Source organism: Sitophilus oryzae, unplaced genomic scaffold (genome assembly GCF_002938485.1).
Source record: "Sitophilus oryzae breed Bouriz unplaced genomic scaffold, Soryzae_2.0 scaffold_481_pilon_pilon, whole genome shotgun sequence".
Taxonomy (NCBI): Eukaryota; Metazoa; Arthropoda; class Insecta; order Coleoptera; family Curculionidae; genus Sitophilus; species Sitophilus oryzae.
In genome coordinates, this window is record NW_022147064.1 from 33,235 (window position 1) to 52,025 (window position 18,791).

At 33.1% G+C, this 18,791-nt stretch overlaps 1 protein-coding gene across 1 annotated transcript in view; it reads left to right on the forward strand.

Annotated features, from left to right (window-relative positions):
• The window catches only part of LOC115886282 (leucine-rich repeat and calponin homology domain-containing protein 1-like), a 43,144-nt gene that overhangs the window by 15,851 nt on the left and 8,502 nt on the right, over positions 1 to 18,791 (forward strand). Inside the window, 2 exon segments of the mRNA XM_030905372.1 lie at positions 14,143 to 14,339; positions 17,860 to 18,177. Coding sequence (XP_030761232.1) covers positions 14,143 to 14,339; positions 17,860 to 18,177 — 515 coding nt within the window.

An 18,791-nucleotide genomic window follows, 5' to 3' on the forward strand; every position in this document is an offset into this window, starting at 1 on the left:
CTCTGTATTATTATTCCAACAAATTAAGTGGCAAATCAAACAAGTATGCCATGTGTAAGTATTGTTAGAGGACAAATCAGGCATAGAAAATAAAGTCCTCCTACTTAGGGGTAGAAGGTAATAAAAAAGCAAACGATCTAGCTAGAAAAGGAGAGAACACTCCTTTAACTGGACCAGAACCATTCTGCTTCCAAAGTGGAAACCAACTTAAGGCAGAACTCAAGAACCTGGAAGACTCCATCCGTAACCGGGACGAATCAAACGATTTAAGACACTCAAAAAAATATCTCAGAATATACCACTGATTTAAGTAAGAAGAACCTCTCCTCAACGAACACCTCAGTAGATTGAAGCTGAGAAACATGTCGATATATTCAATACATTTCTATTTCAAAGCCTATCCAGCTCGCAGCACAAGCAAATAGTCGGATTTACCTCTCTTTATATAAATAACTTACGTTCGTGTGTCTAATTTAAATTCTTCGTCTGTAACGTCTCCATTTGCATACAGCGTCCATTGTTGTCTTCAATAATAAAGCGGATATATTCGAATATCCAGATACGAATATGTCGAAGATACGTACATACGTCGCCGTTGAGTCTATTACCTTTTTACGGCCTGACCTTAGGCCATAATAATTTCTAGACACGTTCTATCGCCGGTACCTTGTAACCAACATAAATCACGATTTCATTTCTGTAATTTACTGTTGTTGAAAAGAGGTGTTCTCTGAGGCGGCCTGTAGGTCTTTGTACTAACTCTTTTGTAAAATAACGTGCATCCTACCAATCAAAGACAAGGAATATCAGAAAAAATCTACACTAGATACAGTGATCTGCTGCTAAAATAATTAATTGTGAGTAACACTGGTTTAGGATGAAAAATTAAGAGTCTATTTCACTAGTCCAAAAAAAGTAGCAAAATAAGCGTTCGGCATATAACGTTTTGTGTAAAACTGGTTAGGTATTTTTACACAAATGCAAAAGGAAATTAAAGATAAAGGATTATACTATATCCGTATTGTAGCACATTTTTAGACAACTTCTTAATTTTTAACATTTTGATGGTCAAACATCAACAGAATATTCCTTATGTTTGGGCTAAATTTTCTCAAAAATAAAGCCAATTTAAAATTCCGTTACAATACGGAAATAGATTGAAGTTTTGTGATTACAGTGATATGTAATTTATATGGTTTTGTAACAAATTGTTCGCTATTTTATGGCAAATGCTGCAGCTCCGCAAACCATAATCAAGCCTTAATCAAAGCACGTGTGTTTGGAATTTTGGGTGTGGATTAACACGACAGAATCGGGCTAAACTTTAGCGGATTTCTGAAATATAATATATATTTCCTTCGGCCACGCGCCCGCTTTGCCCCATCCCTGAGAGCGACCGGAACAGTACAGCGTAATACAAATAAATAAATGCCTTTATTGTCAAAAAATTTTTACAATTTGTAGACAAAGGTAAACTAAACAAACAAAGTAAACAAACAAGGTACACAAACAGGTACACAAACAAACAAGCAAAAGATAATACAAAACATTATACAAAAACATTGTCAGTCTTATAAATATTTAGTTATTTTATAGTAAATATCAATGACCTCTAAATAAATTTACTTCGATGTCATTGGTAAATATACCAATAGCAAACATTAGACCAGTGTTTACACGATCAAATTCGATTATCAAAATATAAGTCATTTACGGCGTAGAAAGCCTTGTCTAGTAAATAAGAGTTCAATGCTTTGATTAATAGACTCTGAAGAAGCAGCTCAGCATTGACATGAGAACAAGTTGAAGCTTCTTATCAGTAACCTAGAGTAGTTGATGCTGTTACAGTGAAGCCGTCATTCTGTCGTATTCAACAAAACAACAACTGGAGATGCAGCAATGAGGAACATTTTGGATAATTCGGATAGTCGCCTGTTTTCGGCAAGAACGAAAAGTCCCGCAACTAGGCGGAAAGAAGTATCTTCTGTGTTTTTCTATACAGAGTTAATAAATTTAAATAATAATCAATAATAATTTTCCAAATTGAAAAGAAAATTTGTCGCAATTGAGTCTGTTTTGTGTAAATACTAGTGACATTAGCTTTTACTTGATTACGACTAATGATATACATTCATACAATTCTTTTCGTGAAATATTTCAAAATTAAAGACAATATCTATCCAAAAAGACATATTTCATTTTGCAAATAGTTTCTCACAAAATTTACCATTATCACGATAACAATCTATAATCAATTCCTGATTCGTCCACCCTGTATATTTCCGGTATTATTCCAGCATTACCCATTCTCGTCACGTTTGATTCATACGAAAATATATTTTATGAGAATTCATATTTGACGTGAAGGGATATCCCGACCACCAACGATAACCGATAATATAATTCAGTACGGTTTATAGTTTATATACCGGGTGCGGTCTGAAGCGGTTCATAATGACAGTATTACTCGAAATACCAAGTATGTGGTACCAAATTATTCGTAAAAAAATTCTTTCTCCAAATATGCTCATGAGCAACCCTCGTTCCATTTGAAAAGATTGAGATATGATTAAAATTCGATTTGGGCATCTTTAACCGGTCAGGAGTCAGGACAAGACACGAAACCATTAGACGATCAAACTTATTTTTCCAAGGCACCTTGATTAAATATTAGTGTTAAAAACACTAATATAATCAAGCAGCCATGGCATTCTAGATTGAAATTTAAAATATGATTTTTTAAGCGAGAATGCCAAAAGCTCGGTCAAAAGTTGACATATGATATGTCATTCTATTCAGAGTGTCATTTTCTATCGAATAAAGTAAAAAATACTGAAGGTGCCATTTAAAAATCAAAAGTTGTAGTCATTTCCGGTGAAACAGGAAGTCACTGAAAACAATTGAATACGTCAATCATTCCTAATTTATGTCATTTATTAACATACCAAATTCCGTTTTTTATCTGAAAAAATAAAAAATTTATAGGGGGTGAGCCATTTTTGAGACGAACCCGGTATTTGGTGGGATACTGTACAGAGTGGTCCGATAATGGGAGGATGATTGTAGCTCGATAACAATTGACAACCCAACACAAAAGTAAAAAATGTTTCTAGTTTTCTCCCATATTTTCTTCTAATTAATGTATGTTGAAAACGCAAGTACTATTATTTGCGTACGAGACAATGCTTTGGACATTTTTTGTCAATTTTCGAAAAAAAGTGGTTGGTGAAGTCATTTTTACTGTCAAGTGATGAATTGTCTCTTGTTTAGGATAAACTGATTTTATTGAACTTATTGTCAAAAATGTACTACTAAAAGTATTGCTTCACTCGTGGGCTTATAACTGTATGTACTGGCTTTGTTACTACTATTCACTAGATGGCGTTTTTTAGGAAATTTTTAAATAATAGTGATTTTTTCTGAAAATTTCAATGGTGAAGTTGAATACATTTACAAGAGAATAGTTTCACCAATATTCCCTCCTAAAATATTTTTCTGTCCCAGCCACTGAAGGTATTTTTTATATTCCTTTTGGTAAATAAATGAGGCTACATCATAATTGGAAAGGGTTGAATAAGTTGAAAATTATGATGATGAATTAAGTAGTGTTGATGCTGAAATTAGTAGTAATCGTGTAATTAGGTGGTTTTATTGTATGTTTAAATTAAGGACCTACGGTATCCGCAACTATACTATTCGGTATGTGTAAATACAATTATTAGAGAAAAATAGGAGCATTGTGAAATTAATTAGTCCAACTGGCTGTGCAGTATGCCGAACATATTGCAAAAATCATACGGAAATTAGAACAGCCACAGATGCCGGAAATATTGTCGAGTTATCAAATGCCTCTCTGTTTACGCTCGCAAACTGTTAAATTACATTACTAGGTAGTTAATACAATGAAACCCGCGTGAATTACTATGCTAACATCAATATTTATGGTCATACATATACATAAAGTATTTTGGTAATTATTGACATTAACAGGGTTCTATGTTTAAAAAATCAGTTCAATACGTTCTATTGTTACTTGTGTTAAAAATTGTTTATAATAAAAAATGAGTGTGGAAGAATTTAAGGACCTTGGGCAAGCTAGTTAATTTAATTTATTTTTTTGTTATCTTGAGGAAATTTTTGGTCATATACAGAGTGAGTCAATGTTTGTAATAGTAATAGATATAACATCGTAATGGTTAAATATGTGAAGAAACTATCTACATTAATGCTGTAAAATGGTGGTTGTACCGTATTGCGACGCTACAAAATCAGTCACAGTGGTCACAAAACAGTGGGTTTCCGAAAAATCTGGTGAAGAAATGCAACAGTGTAGAGACTGGCGAAAAAAAATCATAACAGAACATTCGCAAAAATTTACAGCAGACCTGATAAGCAAGCACAAAAAAATTGAAAGCTGTAATCGATCCACTAACAGGGCATTGAACGCTTAGTAGACTAAAGCTGATGGGATTGAAGGACGAAGCCATGCGCAAGTTTTGTCAATCTCAAGAAGAAACTAATGTGCCGTTCTTTGTATTAGGTAATAATAAGCTATTATGACAAAGCTATATGGACTCAATCTTCAAGTTGCCAGGCTTTTTGAAAAGGATTCCTCTTCTTCTTAGAGTGTCTGTCCGCTACGATCATGATTTTGATGATTTTGTTGTTGGTAATCCGGAAAAGCTGAGTGGACGTCTTTCCGAACCAGGATCTGAGGTTCGCGAGCCAGGAAATTCTCCTGCGCCATGGACACTGTTTTTCCTGGATCTTGCCTTGGAGGATGCACTGGAGCAGCTCATGCCATCATTGGTTCCTTATCACGTGGCGTAGATATTGCAGCTTACGGCATTTCACGATGTTGACGAGCCGGAGTTTTTCGTTAACTTAACCTAATCGTCCACGGCTCGAGATCGTGTGGGACAATCTGTATCTTGTAAAAATATTTTTAAATTGTAGCTCTAATAGTCCTTCAACGAACCCAAAACTTAAAATTTGTAAAAATCTAATCGTTTAGCTACAATACTCCGTGTCGTATGTGGTGAACAACCCTGTATACAATACTAATCATATACAATCTTCTTTAATAAGTCATTTTTCGTCTTGTACAGTAAGATTTTTATCAGTTTTTGACAATTTATATTAATTGTTTGAGTTTGTGACGATATTGCTGTATAACAAAACTTTCGAAAATTTAGTTTGTTCATTACTCTTAATTTGTTAACTACTACTTTTTTATTCAATTCTAAAATTTTGCCGATCTAAGTTAATACTTTATATCATAAAAGAGAGTTTCTTCAAGCTCTCTAGTAAAAATTCAGAGGCGTAAACGAGAAAGCCATTGTTTGGGCTGGAGGAAATGATGCACTTTTATAATGACCCGAGCCTACTATTAGAGAGCGTCCTTTTCGTGATCACCCGGGGAAGATAAACACCGAGAAGTACTTAAATAGGCCAAGTGGAACTACTTATTCTGTGGGAACGTGCATTCACCAAACTCTAAACAAAGAAAAAAAGCAGCTTTTAGTGTGCTTATACCTGTATAATATATCTCATCTTGTTGAAGTCTTGTTATTGTTCTGCTACATTAAAAAAAATAGTCTCTTTTGTTTACTTCTTGTAAAATATTAACTTTTAATCTAAATAAAAATTAGGGTTCGGAAGATATATTTCATGTGATATAAGATATATGTACCATTGCGATAAAAAAAAGTAGTACAACAAAATATGATTTAATCTGCTGCTTTGTAATAAAATATTTTCTTTCAAACTGATAACTCAGTGTTATCAGAATTCTTGTTTCAGTGTCACGTAATTTTTAAAAAAATGCCTTCAGAGCAAAAATCGATTATATTTACGCGATTAAGGGATGGGGTTCCCATAAGGGGGGACATTGCAGATGCATTAGGGATAAACAAAAAAACAGTGTTGTTGGCTAAATCCAAAAAAAAATCAATATTATAATTTAAATATCCTTATAGACCAGGAGTTCTATCTGGGACTACTAATTTTTGTACTACTTTTTTTTTGATCGCAAATGTACCATAGGGTGGTTCGAACTGTATTTTGGAAACTTCGGCACCATATTCTGAATATAAAGATAAGTACAAAAGTTCGTATAAATAATGTATGTCCTGAAATGCTCAGTTTCGGAAATACGGGGTGTAGACGTTTCATTTTTATTTCGATTTTTTCCAAATAATTTCTGAAGTAACGTCGATATTTGTCTAGAAGTTTTTTGACATGGGAAATTTTATTTTGATGTTAATATGACTCCTACTTACATAAGGGGGCGCCACCCACATATTTTTTAACTGGTTTGAAGAGAAATAACTTTTCGTCCGTACTCGTATAAAACTACTGAATAAAAAAATACATTACCGTGATTACTTAACTTCACTTCACTGTTAAGCGGTACAAAGTTAGCTAGTTTTACTATTAGTAACTTACTAACTAATGGTTTTTACTTGGATTAAATATTTTTTAGACTGGCTTCCTTACTTCCCATTAAACGAAGTTGTTAAGTAATAAAATAAATGTTTCTCGATACCTTCGATTGATCCAAATGATTCATTTGGATCAATCGAAGGCCATTGCGTGCCAAAAGGCAGTGTTCGCGTAAAGCGATTATTCTATATAGCTCGTTAGATTTGCATTGCGTGCCAAGAGCTTAATTTTTAATTCGAGCGCCTTGTCGGAAAAATAAACAAAACGACTCACCCCGTATTGCAAAACGAGTTCAATCTCAAGGTGTGTTCTCAGCTAATCAACCTTATTCAGTCTCATTGAAAGAGTTTGACTGATTCAGTGTTACTGAGCTAATAATGAACGTGAGAACAAGTTTTTTTATTCAAACTGATCAGTATATTCATACTGTCAGTAAAAGTCACACCTATAGTTCTACTTTTGTTCATTTTTGAATACACAAGAATTCAACAGGCAACATGTTAAAAACGTAGATTTAAATTTAGTGTGAAGTTTCTTTGATTTATGAACGTATCCTAGGACCATGTGTGTTAGTTATGGTATTAGTCGGTGACGCCTGTTTCTGGCCTTTTGACTTCATTAGTCACGCCGCAATAAAAATCCGTTTGGGCCATTTGGGTTTTGAATATTAACGTTTCACTCCTCATATCCATGAAATTTTTCTCTTTAAAATTAATAGCATACACGTTATTTAAATTCAAAGCTAGATTTACACGTTCCGAATAATTTGTACTTAAAATTTATTGTTGTATTATTATTATTTTTATTGTCTTCTCCAATATTCCCAAAAAGATTAAATTTGTTACTTCTGACATAATCTTTATAAAAATTAAAAAAAAAAATTAGAAGAAAAACAATAAAAAATAATAAAATCACGCAACTATTTTACCGTATTATAACGACTGCACTGTTCTCCAAGCTCGGTCTGCTACCGTTCTATGATTGGGCGGAGTGTCGTCAACGTAATTTTCAACGTAATTTAATTTATTAATTAATTACTTAATTATTTGCTATTGTAATTAACTGATTTAATTTCTCTGTGTTAGATTTTGCGATATTTCATGTTTTAGTATTTTCTTCATATTTTATTTATTTGAAGATATTGGATTCATAATTAATTTATTTAAATAAACCTCGTTATGGAATATATTCGACTTTAACTGGCTTTTACCCCATTTCCCTGGATTGTCCACTGTAGAAAAGCTACCCGTATTGGCCGAGGTGGTCTCTCAAACACTTTAAACTTTGGGGGTGGCGCCCGAGTACAAAAAGACCGACTGTTAGGCGTTAGTAATAGCTCTCTAGAAAAAAAGACTGTTACACAGTAGACGTACATTACCATTATGGGTCAAATCTCGATCAAAGCAAATATATTCCCGTATAAATCTATTTAATCTAGCCACCGAATCGGAACTCTAAAATAGTCTTTATAGCGCTCTAAAATGGGCTTCGTTCGGAATTTACGACACACATTTACACCAAACGTCATGTTCCTAAGGGTTGGATGACCTGAAATGAGCTATTTTCAACTTCTAACTCTTCAAATTAGGTGCGGCCGCCAGTGTTATAAATGGGTCTATCCCGAAGGCGCGCGTTACATAAATTGTGAAGCTCGCGACCATTTAAATCGACAGCTGATGATATCTCCTCGGGTTTTACGATCGAGTTTTAAAGGATCATTTCTTGTTAATCTAATTATATAAATGGGGTTATAAATAACACTTGTTCGTTTTCTGATGACTTATTTTCTTTTTTCAGCGATTTTTGTAGGTGGGTTATTCCATTTTAAATGTCCGCCGTAAAAAAAAGTAATATTATTTCAATAATTAAAAATAATAATAAAGGCTGTTAAATTGTTTTACCGATACTTGAGACAAACCAAGGCTTAACAACGGGATTTAGGATAAGGATTTTAAGATGTTGCTTATCCGCTCATGATCCTCCAACTTCCAGTGGATGACATGCCAAGAATGTACACCTCACTGTAGTGTTGAGCAGTAAAAAGAATTGGAAGAGAGAAACGTTTGCTCAGCATGTATACTGATGCTTCCAAAACCAAAGCAGCGACAGGGATAGAAGTATTTGGGCCGAAAACTAAACAGTCCGAACCAATGGGCACCTGCCCCAGTATCCTTCGAAAGATGCGTACAATTTATCTTAGATAGGAACTAACAAAAACAGGAAATAGCTATCTTATTCAACAGTCAAGCAGCACTAAAAGCGATCAACTTAGTAACAATCAGTTCGAAGTTGGTCAAAGAATTACTCTGGGTGTCCGCTCACCAAGGGATAGAAGGCAATGAAAAAGCAAACGATCTAGCTAGAAAAGGAGCGAACATTACACTAATTGGACCAGAATCGTTCTGCTTTCCAAGCGGAAACCAATTTAAAAACGGAACACAAGAACCTGGAAGACTCCATCGGTAACCTGGAATGGGAATTCTCCAACGGTCTAAGACACTCGAAAAAGTTTCTCAGAACTTACGACCGAGAAATATCAAAGATTTTCTTTGATTTAAGTAAGAACAATCTTTAGATTGTTGCGGGGTTTCTAACAGGACACTATCTCCTTAACGAACACGTCAGTAGATTAACTCTGAGAAACAGCGGCGAATGCAGATTCTGGGGAACAATAGATGAGGCAATATTAGAGAGAAATTTATGTTTTTTTTCAATGATTTCATTGTATGGCCCTTGAAAGAGTAAGCTGAAAGAACGCTAAACGCCACGGAGATGGAGTTTTGGAGAAGAGTGGAAAATCCAGGAAAGATAAAATACCAAATGAAATGATAAGCCGCTAAATGGAAATGAAACACGACAATGTAGACATCAGAAACCAAGGATTAATATGGTATAGACACGTACAAAGAATGGAAGAATATCGAATTCCAAAGAAAGTATTAAATGGGCACCTCCAAGATTAAGAGGAAAAAAGAAGACCACACAAGAGCTGGAGAGAGGGCATTGACAAAGAAGTTTTTTTGTACAGAGGTAGCTCGATTGAAATTGAAACATTTTAACTATCTAATTAATTTTTAGTAAAAAAAATTCCATGTAATAATCGACATACTATTTTCATGTTTTTTTTAACTAAATTAGATAGTATGCTCTTAGTACATACACAGTTTACAATTACTGACTTATTTACCTGATTTCCCCTTATTAACCTAAACCTAACTGGATAATTACCGTGTAATTATTGTTAGGCAACAATTAGGTATAGAAAAGTTAAGATATCAAATTTCACTTCCGATGTTGCTAGGTACTTTATTATCTGACTTGAGTTGCATGCTTTTCATGTAAATTAATTTCAGAAATTATGAAGTAGAGCTTGTTACTTTGTTGCATAAAATAAAGCCAGCATAAACAATAAAGAAATTGGCCTTTTTAACCTATTTGATTCTATTTTATTTCAATAAAAAATTCTTGGGTAATGAGAATGTGTCAATAATATAAAACACCGGTTTTAGGATATCTGGGAATCTCCATTGTTCCAAGACAAATGTGTAAAATCTAGTGGAAATTGAGACATGAATTAATCTCATTCATGCCGGTTAGAGATCGGATGAGATCGCATTTTTTATTGATAATTTGATGAGATTTAGAAACTCGTTTAGTCAGCAGGCTGTAATATGGCTGAAGACCGCGGTTCGGACACCGCGTAAACAAAGTAGATCCTGTCCAGCAAGGAGTTGATAACATAAACTACCTATTATACTCAAAATACTTTAAATAGGAATAAAACTGATGTATTCTCACCCAAATTAGAGCCTCAGTACATTATGTTTTGGCTTTAAACAAACCACGAAAAATTTAAAAAATCAATACTACATATATGTATGTATTGATTGTATCAGTGCGAAACTGATGCTACTGTTTTATGTATTAAGTTACAGTATTTGCCGGTTAAAATTTCCGAAATTCGCGTTAAAGGAGATATATTGTTTCCTGCTTTTCGCTGAAAATGAGGGGTGCCGGCACTTTGGATTAGGGTAAAAAGTGGTGCCACCCCGCAAAACTTTCCTACGCGTGCCCTCACAACCCATGTCTTCTATCGATTAAAAATATGTCATTGCCAGATGTTACAAGGGGATGTTTTTGCCCCCTTTCTGAATGTGCGAAACCATATGTGGTCCGAAAAACTACAGCTTCGTGCAGGCTTAAAAATCGATTTTAATATTGATTTTATTTCTTACTGAGTTAATACCCTATGATCGAATAAAAACGGCGTCAGCGATGGCTATGAAATGACAATCGATATTAATACATTTCCCATATAAATTTACATGTAAAATGACAGCGATCCTCATTTCATAGCCTTCGCTGACGCCGTTTTTATTCGATCATACGGTATAGGCTTATATTTTGTCTTGGTTAAGCTAATTATCAATATACAGGGTCGCTGATATGTATGTTAATATGGGGTTTTAAATATCTATTAGCGGGTAATAAATTTAACTATACAGGGTCGGTCATAAAGTCGTAGCACATCAAAGTTTCATTTTTTAAATGGAACCCCCTGTATATTATTGCATATTTCAATTCTTCTTTCAATTCTAAGCAAAAATCGAGATACACATTGTGTTTGAGGTTTGAGGTACACCTCAAACCAACCGTTCCCGAGCTATTGACTTTTGAAAATATCACTTAAACAATCGTATTTATCCATCACTGCAGAAAAGAAGAGAACATAAGGGTTTAACAGAACTAAACCAAATACTCATATTTAGGGTGCTTTTGTTTAACTAGCTGGGGTGAAACCCCAAACCATCTATCAAACAAACTGCTCACTTTTCGATCTGTCTAGAATTTCGAGTAAATAAACGGTCTATAATGATTGTTTCCTAGACCGACTGTTCTAAAACTTAGGAAGGACGGAATAATAAAGTTCATTCATCTTTGCCGACCGCGACTCTAGACGACGGACGACGCGACGTCTCGCCTACCATTCGATGTCGTAGCCCTCGAAATGGGCCCTTTTTATCATCCTTTGAAGCCGGTTCCACACCGCCCACCTGCGGCGCGGCGAATAAAATCGGCTCGCTTTCGGTTTCGGCTTAATTGTTGTTGAGGCTTAAGGTGTTTTAGTGCACCTGTCTAAAGGTTCAAGAAAAAAAAATGAAAAATGTGGATTGTGAAATTTTTTTTCACGTTTTTATAACGTTCTCAGCAATTCGAATTAGAAATTGAATTTTGTACGAGGGTTGTCTTTTATATTTTGCATATAGAAACGTAGTATCACAGTTTAAGGAATATAAATATATTCTATGTAGTATGTATTCTAGTATATATAGTATGTATTCTTTAAATTGTGGTAGTCTTAGTCTTCCGACGACAACATTTTTGACAGTAGTAGATATGTCTGTCGATTTAATTTCAAAGTAGTTTTTTATTTTGTAACTGTAGCGGGAAGGTACAGCAATGGGTAATCCATTGTCTCCATTTTTGGCTAATTTATTCATGAGCAGGTTTGAAGTGGAGGCTAAGAATCAGTTTGAGTATTTTCCAAGAGTATGGTTTAGGTATGTGGATGATATTTTTGCTGTTTTTGACACACATTCAGACACCATAGATAATTTTATTTCTAAGTTAAATAATCGTTTTCCTTCCATTAAATTTACGCATGAAATTGAGAACAACGATAGATTACCATTTCTAGATGTATTAGTTATTAGAAATACTAATAATTGCCTGGAATTTGATATCTATAGGAAAAATACCACCACACGCAGATATATTCCTAATGAATCACATCATAGTGTTGAACATAAAATGGCTTAGTTCATAGATTACTTAGTTTCCCACTTTCCAACGAAAGATATGAAATAGAAAGAGATTACATTAGGAATGTAGCTGAGTGTAATGGATATTCTCCTTCACTAGTTGATAAATTAATTAGAAAACGTAGGTATAGGTTAATGATTTCTGAAAATTCGACTTTTCAAGTGGAGAAAGATACGTCTAAATATTTTTCAATACCGTTTGATAGAGAGTTATCCCGTGGTCAAAAAGGATTTTTTAAGAATGTCAATTATAAACTTGTGTATAGTGCTAATAATAAATTACAACAATTATTAGGTAATCCAAAGGATAAAACACCTCCACTGGAAAGGTCGGGTATTTATGAAATTTCTTGTAAAGATTGTAATCAGAAATATGTTGGGCAAACTAGAAGATCAATATTAACTAGATTCTAAGAACATTTAGCTCAGATAAGATATGGTAGACCGGATAAATCTTGCGTTGCCGAACATTTTGTTGATAAAGACCATTGTATAGATCTTAATAATTTAAAATTAATTAAACAAGTCTCAAATTACAGGCAATTAGATGCATAGGAAAGCATCAGAATTAATAAATGTAAAGATAGTATGAACAGAGTCATCGGTCCAATTCCTTCAAGTTCTTTGTTCCTACTACTCTAGTGACGGAAATTAACTGTTACGCTCAGTTGGCTCTGACTCGGTTGGCTAGATTTTGCCACGCCCACTCGGTACCTACTGGGCGAGTATATAAACGCTCAACTTGTAGATTGTACTTTAGTTTATAATCATCTGCTGATGATGCTAACATGGTTAGCGAAACGCGCGTCCAGTGTAAAAGTAAAAGTGTTTTGGTGTATTGTGGTGATTTAGTGTAATTTTATTTTACCGTTTTAAGGCAGGAAACTCAAAAAATATATACAGTATTGTCAGTGGTGATGAAGCCTGTATTTGGAATGAATCAGCTGTTGAACCAAAACCGACGAAATTGTATTATAATATGAATTAATTAGGAATTAGGAGAAATATTATTGTTGTTAATAATAATTTTACCGGAAATAATCCTATAATGGAAAATGTGTGTCAAAACCTAACTGAACCTAATTGCGGTTCTTAATTGCTTGGTGGCGTACCGTTCAATCATTGCAAATTAGCGATGCCTTTTAAACAACTATAACTGTATTTTTTTAAATGATTAGAAAAGTGTACCATATTGGATTAAATAAAATAAAAAACGGAATGAAACACGAAACTGTTGTACTGCTGATTAGTTTAATTGCTTTAAAAATAGCAAACAGATTAAAATAATAACATATTGTGGGTTTAATAAAGGTTTTGAAATAACATACAATAAAATATAATGAATATTCCGTGTACACGTACCAAAAGAAGTGCTTATATGTATTTTTTATACCTACGAGATAATTTGACGTTATATACGAGTTTCTCAACAATCTTGCAAGATAACAAAATTAAAGTTAACGGATTTGTTAAGTGTTTGTTAATGAGCAATAAAACATCCTTCTTAAGTAATGATAATCTACAAAGTAGGTACCTTCAATAAAAGCCTTGCTTTTTATGGTGCCATAAAGTTATGTAAGCGTTGGCATGCCTCAAGATGAAGAGAAAATATTTAAAACTCTTTATTATCTTAATTTTTTCGTGTTAATTAATTTGTACTTGTTTAATAAACTTGTTTCTATGTTTTGCATAAATTTGTGCTTTTGCTTGCAATGCTTGCACATGCATTGGATTGTCACAGGACACTAGTTTTCATACTATGCATAACGGCTCAGAAAGAATAAATATAATTATGAATTACTATAAAATATTAAACTTAAAAAATTAATGTATGAATTTTTTAGATAGATTTATCATTTTCGTTTTTCCTTTTCAGATCTCTCCAAGAACCGGTTCAGCGAACTGCCCGAAGAAGTGACTGATTTTCATTTTCTGGAAAGGCTCCAGTGCTACCACAACGCTATACGCTTCATACCCGATTCTATAAGTAGTTTACAATGTTTGAGTTATTTGGATTTGAGTCGGAATCAGCTCGCCGCATTGCCAAGAGAATTATGTCAGCTTCCTATACAGGTTAGTTTTGATTTTTTTTTGAAATTTATATCGCCGCTCTGGAGGAACAACGACGCAATTTAATTTATTTATATTACTTAGAGGAGAGGCAAAAAATTTAAATTAAAAATGGCCATTGGCCACAATAAACAAAAGATGTTATCGTGGGGATTGTAATAAAAAAGAAGAAAGAATTTATCGGGCAAGCCTACAGTAAGATTAGCCATGATGAGACATGACTAAAACATGGCTACCCGTAGACACTCAGTGTTTCTTCCTTCCTTCCCGTATTGATGAAGCCGGAAGGCAGCAGCACTGAGTGTCTACGGGTAGGTCGGGTAGTCATGTTTTAGTCATGGCTAATGGCTAATCTTACTGTAACTGTGGGCTTGCCCGATATGTTAAAAATTGTCCCTTATTCCATTATAATCGATTTTAGACAGAAAGTTTTTAGATAAAAGTTGTAGATAATCACATTTATAATGAGTTTGTGTTCCTCGATTTTTTCTAAAGCCTGTCATTTTTGACATACGACACAAACATATGTTTTTTTAAATGGAAATCATAGTTGGCCATGACTTCATAAAAGGCGCAATTTTTTAAGCTTTTCAACGATATAAGCTATAATATGTTTTTTTTCGAAAAATGACTGAGTTATTGCCAATTCTTATCTTTCTTGGCTAATTTCACTTAGTTGGTATGGTATTCTTATTCTGTTATGATGTATAACTTATAAATAGACAGAATATATTATTAAACGGTTCTTTGCAATTTACATTGCACAAACTAAAACTCAAACAAATAATATCACTACACTACTTAATCAAAATAGTCAATATTTGTCATGATTGACAAAAATTATACATGTTGACGGGATAGTCCACATCGAAATCAAGTTTCCCATGTCCAAAAACACGTTAGTTTAGAAACTACTTGAAAAAAAACATAAATGAAACTTGTACACCCTGTATCTCCGAAACGAAGCATTATGGGACATAATTTTATACGAACTTTTTTACTTATGTTTATCTGTAGTATATGTTGCTGAAGTTTTCCGATTGCAGTTCGGACCACCCTGTATAGGGTTTCTCATCAAGAACTGTTTCTATTGATATAACAAAAAGTCTAAATTATTGCAACAATTATTGTTGATCTTAGCATACTTAAGTAAACATAGTTAACAATAAATATTTCTATGTTACTTGCCTTGTAAGACACGCTTTTTTAAATAGGATTATACTCGAATAAACGTATGGAGATGCGTGATATTGTAATACAGTCTTAACCTAAAATTGTCAGTAGATCTTATACGGTTTCTCTTTTTAAGAATAATATACCGTATGTTCAATTGCATCCTTAACAATGAACCAGATTAATATTTATAAGAGTTTGTTGAATGATTTGTAATGCTTTTTATATTCATTTAAACGATAAATTATTTCATTAAGTTTAATTGCTCTACAGTACATACATACTTAAAGATAATTTATTGCATATCATTATTTTTTTTCTTTTAAATAAAATAAACATTATTAATGGATAAAATAACGTTAAAGCTTTGGACTTTTTGACTGTTAAATAAATGCCGACGTTTAAAGTAGAGTACCAGATTGTGTCAACTCTTGTCCTTGACATGTTTGTTGAAATATGAATAAACTTTACATTTGTTCCATGTATTTCGATTCTATTAATTTATTTAGTGGCAGCGACTGCTAAAATTAGAAACACTGGACTGGGCCGTATATATTTTTCAACAGTTTAAAACCTACAATGCTGATATTTTGCGGTTTTTGATAAAGTATGTTTTTATTAAAACTTATTGATATTTTCTAGATATTCCATAAAATTCGCATTTTTTTTTAATCAGTAATATTTTGATATTTTATAATTATTTTAATAATGGTAAGAAAAGGCTGATTTGGTTTGGTTTGTAATTTTGTTGGTCATTTTATTAATAGTAGGTACCTTATTTGCATTTTTAAGTTGTTTACTGATTATTAATTGTTAATTACTTGAATATAGAATATAGCCAATTATTTATAGTTCCCTAAACAATCTAAAATGTTTAGAATAATAATAGGTTTATTAAATTGTTAATTAATTATATATACGTACTTATTTTTTATTCAAATTATTCATAGTAAAATGTTCGAGTTCAAATTACATCCGTTTGAACTATTATCATTTGTGTTCAACCAAATGCAAAAAGGTTTTTTTCACGACCTTGCAACGCTTCCTGATATAATAATTAGTGGATTTCATTCAGATCTGTTTAATATAATTATAATAATACTAGCGTGTACCTGCGTGTACCAGCGACTTCGTTCGCGTCGAATTAATCATTTGTAATGGTGATGATAAAGCAAAGCAAGAATTTCTATTAACATACAAACTGGATAAAATTTTCTCACATTTATGTCAGCATGAGAAAAAACAATATGGCGATATTATTATATAACTTGGTAATATTTGAGGGGTAGTTTCATCTCGTTGGAATTTGACTTTCGAAAAATCCGTTTGCCAAAAATAAGCTTTTTACGTCAAGCAGTTTAAGCAGAATCGTGGTTAAGAAGTTACCCAACTTTTTGGAACACCCTGTATGATTTTTTAAAAAATTTCAAAATATGTTAAAAAAACCAAATAAATTATGCTTGTCCAAACGTTTTCCCGAAAGACTAACCGTTTTTTAAATAACAAATATTGTAATATTGGAGGGGCGTTTTCACCCATTTGGAATTTGAGATTCGAGAAACCTCTCCTTATCGAACCTCTACACCCCACAGTCAATCCGTTTGCCAAAAATCAGCTTTAAACGTCAAGCAGTTTAAGCAGAATCGTGATTACTCAATGGTCATATTTTATGAAACACCCTGTATAAATTTATATAAAATCTTAAAATATGTAAAACAACAAAATAAAATATACGTGTTTAAGAGTTTTTCTCTTTAAGAGAAAAACTCACCGGTTTCTACACCCTAAAGTCAATCTGTTTTCCAAAAATCAGCTTTTTACGTCAAGCGCTTTAAGCAGGATCGTGATTAATCAATGACCAGATTTTTCGAAACACCCTGTATACATTTTTAAAAAATCTTAAAATATGTAAAAAACAAAATAAAATATACGTGTTTAAGCGTTTTTTCGGAAACTTGTAATATTTGAGGGGTGGTTTCACCCCCTTGGAACTGGGATTTCGAAAAATCCCTTCTTATCGAACCTCTGCACTCTAAAATCAACCTGTATGCCAAAATTGAGCTTCTTACGTTGAGTGCTTTGAGCAGGATCGTGATTAATCAGTATGTCAGTCACTTAAGGATTTTATATATTAGAATAGATTTTATTTTGATCTAATTACTTGGAGATTACGTCAAAGTTTGGATGTAGAAGTTGATTATTTTTTATTGATTTTATTTGTTACCAGATACCAATAATTGTTTTTATGTAACAACTTCTACTTAATAAAATAAATCCTTAGAGAGGATAATTTATTGAAAATTTCTATGACTATACTTATCTTTATAATGTCTTTCTCTTTTTTTTTCAGATTTTGTTAGTTTCCAATAACCGTTTGTCTTCCCTGCCGGACGATCTCTGCAAAATGTCCAATTTGACGGAATTGGACGCCTCCTGCAACCAAATTAGCCATTTTCCACCGAGGATGGGCGAACTGAAATCGTTGCAGTCGCTGGTGTTGAGAAACAACCTACTTTTGGCCGTACCTATAGAGATTACGAATTTAAGACTGATGAGGCTGGACCTTAGAGCGAACAGGATCGGCACTTTGCCCATAGAAATGAGAGAAATGGAGACGTTAATCGATTTGTACGTGGACGAGAATCCTTTGACCAGTCCACCGGCAAGTGTAAGTAATTTTTAAACATTAAAATACTGAAAATAGTTGCAAAACCCAATTGAATGGAAATACTAAGAAAGGAGTCAATTGATCCCTTTTATACTTTTGCAAATTTCTATACCGATTTAGAGAAAATTAAGAAAAACATGAAAATACAGTTGAATTTTTGAAATTTGAAAGAAGTTTTTGAAAGAAGTCCTAAAAATCAAAATGCGTTTCTATGGTAATTTAATTTCGTTTTTATTCTTTGATATTTGATATAATGATAGATTTTAATTAACGTCATAATTTTTGCTGTTTTAAAATGTTAAAGGACAATATTAATTTAATTCAACGCTACGGAAAGGGAGACAATAGTTATCAGAAAATGTGATATTTTAACAACAGCAAAAATATGACGTTACTCTCAATTAATAATAACCATCTATCAAAGAATGATATCGAAATTATATTACTTTTTCCTCTTGTAAAGATAATCCGGTGACAATACTGTATGTGGTTAAATCACAATTATGGCATGTATGCTGGTTTGTAAGCAGCTGTATACTTGTTTCACAAGCGCCTCAGCTTATAACTTCATTGTAATATGTGTATGCCACACGTTTGACATGGAAATTTAGACA